Source organism: Cimex lectularius, unplaced genomic scaffold (genome assembly GCF_000648675.2).
Source record: "Cimex lectularius strain Harlan isolate CLEC.00 unplaced genomic scaffold, Clec_2.1 scaffold233, whole genome shotgun sequence".
NCBI lineage: Eukaryota > Metazoa > Arthropoda > Insecta > Hemiptera > Cimicidae > Cimex > Cimex lectularius.
This window is the reverse complement of record NW_019392939.1, coordinates 673,565-679,518: the sequence shown is the minus strand read 5'-3', so window position 1 is coordinate 679,518 and position 5,954 is coordinate 673,565. Positions and strand designations below refer to the sequence as shown.

Below are 5,954 nucleotides of genomic sequence, written 5' to 3'. Positions count from 1 at the left end.
TTAATACAACTTTTTAGTTCGGCCTGACAAGTTGTATCCTATATGATGATGAATAAATATATGCTTTATATGCCTAGGATTATTTGGAAACTTGATATCCAAGGGGATGGCTATGACACTGACTTTCCTTAGGTGAACACACCAAGAGTTTCTTTTGTTAATACAACTTTTTAGTTCGGCCTGACAAGTTGTATCCTATATGATGATGAATAAATATATGCTTTATATGCCTAGGATTATTTGGAAACTTGATACCCAAGGGAATGGCTATGACACTGACTTTTCTTAGGTAGTTTCTTTTACTAATACAATTGAATGTATTGTCAAAATGTGAAAATGAAGTGATGACAACTTCTCAGTGTAATCCGTTTCTAGACGGCACCAATTATCCAAAGACGCTAATAAAAGTTAAAAGACCAGTTTGGGTGATTTTTCCTAAAAAGCGTTCCTTGAGCTTAACCGATGGAGCTTCAATCAGATAGAGTATCAACAAGTTGGGTTTATTTTCAATTAAAATAATTAACAACCTATGTTAAAATCACTGGATCTTCACGTGTTATTTTTGTAGACAAAGATGTAAAAATATTAGATATCTTTAAATAAAAATTAGTTTACAATTAAATTATGATATATCTCAATGAATACATTGCGAGAACAACATTTTTAAGTAGTATTTGCCGTCGTTCTATTGCTTTTCTGTCCCATTCTTTCCGGTTTGATGATTGGCTCAATGCGCCCTTTTACTCCGGAAAAGGGAAAGCGGACAACAATAAGAAAAGATTGGGAGGTCATCGGTTTCCACTTTCACCTTTAGCAAAATAGATCAAACAAACACACCAGCTAAAAATACAAGCGCAAGATGGAAACTTAAATAGTCTTCCGTGAAGGTGACATGTATACTTTGAAAATCAAGTTTATTATAATAAAACGTCTTTGTGGGTTATGTTGCTTGATTGTAATTATTATTGATTCAACTTTGGCAGTTTTTATTACAAAATATTAGCATTGACTCTAATTCACCTTCCGTCGTGGAATAATTTAATAAATTGTCTGAATATTTAAAGTACGTAGACCAATTTTAGGGGGAAAGATTGAATCATTCGACATTTTCAGATTGATCATGTCCGAAGGTAATTTAATAAAATGTGTACATAATTACGGTACAGCCCAAACCGTCGTCCAATCAATCGGTTATTTCTCCTGGCTGCTGACCGTCCCGCGATTATTTGACCAAATACTATTATTAAATTAATTATAAATCAATGATTTAATAAACGCCAACTTTTGTCGAACGCGGATGCGCAACCACATCATTTTTTATATTGCGCTGATTCAAAAGTAGCTTGAATTTTAAAAATTCGCGAGTTTGACACAATAAAATGAAATATAAAGAAGCAGACTGAAAAACACTTTTTAGTGTAATAGAAGCTGGTAAGATCAAAATGCAAGTTTTAAGAGGGTGCAAGGGCGTCCCTCGTATTTGTCAAGATAAAGGTTCTGAGTTCCATTCCCAGCAAATGCCACAAAATTTTAATTGCTAATCAAATCTAAAAGATATTGTAAAGTTGTTTGATCCCGTCTGCGTCACTGATAGGTGGACGTTTACGGCTTTCCGTTTAACAGGAATTACTTCACTTCGTTTTATTTTACCTTAAATTAATTAAGGTTTTTAGTTGAGATAAAAAAGTCAATGTCACGAGGGGGATTCGAACCCACGACCTTCGGCTTGATACGCCGCTGCTCTACCACTTGAGCTATCGTGACTTCGATCCACTCGGACACTAACTTCCCATCTCAACCTAATCTTTTGAATTTTTCCCTCCTTTTTGCCATTTTTCAATCCTTTCAATCCCGCTCGTGACACTGACTTTTTTATCTCAACTAAAAACCTTGATTAATTGAAAGATATTAATTGTTCAAACGGACCACAAAAACTAGTGAATTTACCTTAAATTTAATAAAAACTGACAAATCAACATAATTGATGTTTGATATATAAAAATATCGAGTTAGAAGAGAAAGAGAAATTAAGAATTTATTTACTGGTTATTTTAAGTATACAGAAAGATAAAACGTGTTAAATATATCAATTCATTCTAACGTAATTACAATACTGTCCTTTGAACCACACTTTTTTACCTCCTCTAAATTTATCTTAATCTGAATGAATTATAATTATAAAAACCAACCTCATATCACCCCCAGTCTTGTTACTACTTTCGGAAAAATATTTGAGAAACTGCTCCTATCTCGCTTCCAAGTTATCCTAATTACACCCAATAATATAATTGAAAATAATGGTTCTATTCACAAGTTGGTTTTGCAGCAATTCGGATTTTGAGCTGTAATCGGTCATCATCAGAATATACAAAACATGTACAAGTGCGTATTTGACGCATATTGTAGACATTGATCAAATCCACGTCTAGGCGATTCCTCAATTAAGAACTGTTCTTCGTCAAATTCCATAACCATTTTTTATTTACAGACCAACACGTTTTCTAATAATTTATTGAAATTATGATTTAAATTCAGATATCCATCATATTCATGGCGTTGTGGACATCATATACACCTCCAGTGGAAGGTACCGTACGTAGGTATTTTTCTAGATGTATTCCATTCGAGACAGTATCTGGCAACAAAGGTCGTTTTTTAAATCAAGGGCAACTTTCCCACTTTATATTTCTCATTCTTAAATCTTATCTCTCAGATCATTTTTCTCAACTAATCTCGTACTGCATTTGAGCGCCTTTTTCTCTTCCATTCACCACAGTCTGCAAGTGTACCTCGAGAGAGCATCTTAGGTCAACTCTCTTAATTATCTGCTGGCATGTACCGTCGCCAACGACTTCCTTGGACTTCGCACACCAGACTTACATAAGCAGATTTAAACTTCAGTATAGAATGATTAAAAGAATACTTGACAGAATTTCAAAATGAGAGTAGAAAACAAAAAAATACTTTACACAGTCCATATGGATTTAAAGGACTAGTACTATATGTTATGCCATGTACTAACCTAGACAGAATGAGACAGGGGATTATCCCTCCTATCTCGAATGCTTCCTTCGTTGAATCTCTTTCTCCAGTCACACCGTAATTCCGTCCTACAAATACCATTAGTCTCAAGTTTACCCCAGTCCTGATATATCCGATTCCACTGAAAACTATCTACAAATCCGAATCATCGTATTAGAATTTTATCACTTCCATGTCTTCTTAAAAACTAATAAAAGAAACTGTCCTTTCCTTCTATGGAATCCGCTACTTTCTTGTCTTCTATTCCATGTCCTGGGTCTTAGTACAGTGATCCTGTTTTGTACACCTAACCTTTTTAATTTGACGATATTTTTGTTAATATGATGGCTGCCATCTGATGTGATAACTATAACCTTTTATATCCTCTTCAAATTAGATTAATACATCTTCCAAATGCATGAATTTTGGCTTGAAGGTTAGTTGAGTGTTTACCTATAGGCACTGAATAATTGGACTTTAGGGCCGGTGTACCAAAACATCTTCCTTAACTGGGTTTTTATCTTTCCCCACACTGTTTTATTAGAATTGTGGCACCACAGTGTTTTTTTTCTCTACGCAGAATCTGCACGTACCAGTTGGTGCAGATCTTTTCCAAGTGCCCATTCAGTGTCTGCAGCGCCCGTCAGGAATCTTAACAAAACTCGGACTACCCTGCGTCCGATGAATTATGTAGTTGCTTTCCAAATATAACAAGCTAGTTTTCGGATTGGTTGTGTGCAGCAAGTGATTTCCAGTCACTTTCACCGTGCTTTCTTTCCTAAGATGGTCGTTGATGGCTTCAAAAGAGTTCCTATTTCTGCATGCTCTGAAATCCAGATTTTTGCGCATCCAACCTATTTAGTTTGATGATATTTGAGTTTAATGCCTGGTTTCTTCTAATATCTCCTGGTATAATCAATGGGCTTCTCTAGCCCAGAAATACTCATGCCCCTGGCAAACCTCCGGTGTTCGGGAGAATCTTTCGGACCTTCCTTACAAAATAATCGAAGTTCATAGAGAAGAAGCTGTGAATAAGGAAAAAAGCACTGAGAGGTTCTACTCGTATAAGGAACTTTTCAAAGAACACCTACTGCCATATAAACCAAGCCTTTCCCAGGACCTTAATATTAGAGATTCTTGTTGGCTATTCAAACTAAGAGGAGAATTGTTATATTTGAAATTCAAACCCTGGGTTTTGAATGATTCTCAAGATGAAACTTGTCCACTTTGTAACAGCCACGCCAGGGAAGATTCATATCACTTTTTGGGAGTCTGCTCTCTTCTCTCAGAATTGCGGGTATCTTACCTGGAAAAGACAGTCATCTCCAGAGTTGAAATACTGGAATATCATTCTAACCTAGTATCCCCTTTACAGCTAATTTCCTTTGCTCGGCACGCCTGGAGAGTGAGATACGAGTGGCTTTCAGATATGCAATAATTGTCGTCCCTGTACATATACTTTTACTTTTATTGCTTTGTTTTTTAGTACTCTATCAGTTCTCAAAAGGTAATTTGTTCTTATTTAATTATTTTTTTCTTCTTTTTTCTTATATTTCCATCTATTATGATTCATACACCTGCTATATGTTAATTTTCTTTTCTGCTTCTGAATATTTAGTTTTTATCGCCAAATACTCATATCCTTGTACTATCTTGCTTCTAGATGTATCGGTGTACCAAAAAGTAGCTTCTTCCTTCACTGGTGTGTTTTCCTTTTTCTCAGTTTATTTTGGTACAAGTATGTTTTCAAGTTTTGCTTGAGTACAAATGTCTTTTTATATCATCCCTAGGAGCCATGCATATCGGTTATTCTCGTCTGCTGATAACCCACCGATTTCTTGTATAAATTACTACTTTTGTTTTTAAGACTATGATTTTGTTGATAAGAAGTTTATGATATGCTATATCTTTTTATAGATTATACTAAAATATAATAAATTCACTGACAGGCAAAAAATTCCACCCAATTGATTTTTTTTCATTTTCTCGATAAAAGAAAATTCTGCCATTAATTTGTCTCATTGTTTTTACAAATAAATATTTGTTTATGCTGTTTTAAATTGGGAATATCAATTAGAGGTAAATACACTTGTTTAATCTAAAACAAAGATAGAGGATTGTTCAATGTTTACTTTTCACGGAATTTAAAATGTTTATTCAGTCTCATTTGAATTCTAAAGCAATAAACTGTTTAGTTTTCATCTTTGTTTTTTTAATTTCAATTTTTAAACTTAAAAATGCTACTTAGTGCTGGGTATGTTGCGCGTGGGGCATGGACGTTCCAGCAGATATGCTGCTGTTACCATCGGATATCCGTAGGAAACTACGAGAAGCCGTTAGACATTTTCGAGAAACTGGGTCCTACCATGGAAGGCCCGGTTCTGGATGCCCTAGGATATCAAAAACACAGGATGACCGTTTTTTGACTTTGAGAATTTTGCGAAATGTTCAAGCGATTATCAGCTCCAGGAAGTTGAAGGTGTTCAAATTTCTGAACGCACTGCTCGAAGAAGATTAAATCAATATGGCTTTTCGCCGCGTGAGAGAACTAGAATTAACCAGAACACACAGAGTTGCACGGCTCGCATTTTCTCGAAAACACAGCCATTGGTCCTTTGACGATTGGTCTCCTGCACTTTTTACAGATGAGTGTAGATTTGTTCCACGATCTCCAGATAAGAATGAATGTAATTTTTCCCAGAGCCAATTTTTTCAACGTAGCTCAGTGATGGTGTGGGCGGGAATTTTAATGGAGAATCGCACGGAGTAGGTTGTTTTTCGTGGAGGGTTTTTGACGGCCTCTCGCTATGTGGAGGAAAGTTTTTCATGCGTTGCCTACCCTCGATGTAATCACCGACAATTCTATTCTAAGGCACGATAGAGCCCGTCATATGTGACTCGCTACAAATACAAACGTACCATGGACAGCATAA

The 5,954-nt window shown here is 35.6% G+C and overlaps 1 protein-coding gene across 1 annotated transcript in view; it reads right to left on the bottom strand.

The window, feature by feature from the left end:
• The window catches only part of LOC106666861 (frequenin-1-like), a 61,021-nt gene extending 56,677 nt beyond the window's left edge, over positions 1-4,344 (bottom strand). Inside the window, exon 1 of the mRNA XM_024229433.1 lies at positions 4,328-4,344. Coding sequence (XP_024085201.1) covers positions 4,328-4,344 — 17 coding nt within the window. The remainder of the gene's footprint in view (positions 1-4,327) is intronic.
• Positions 4,345-5,954: the final 1,610 nt, after the last annotated feature.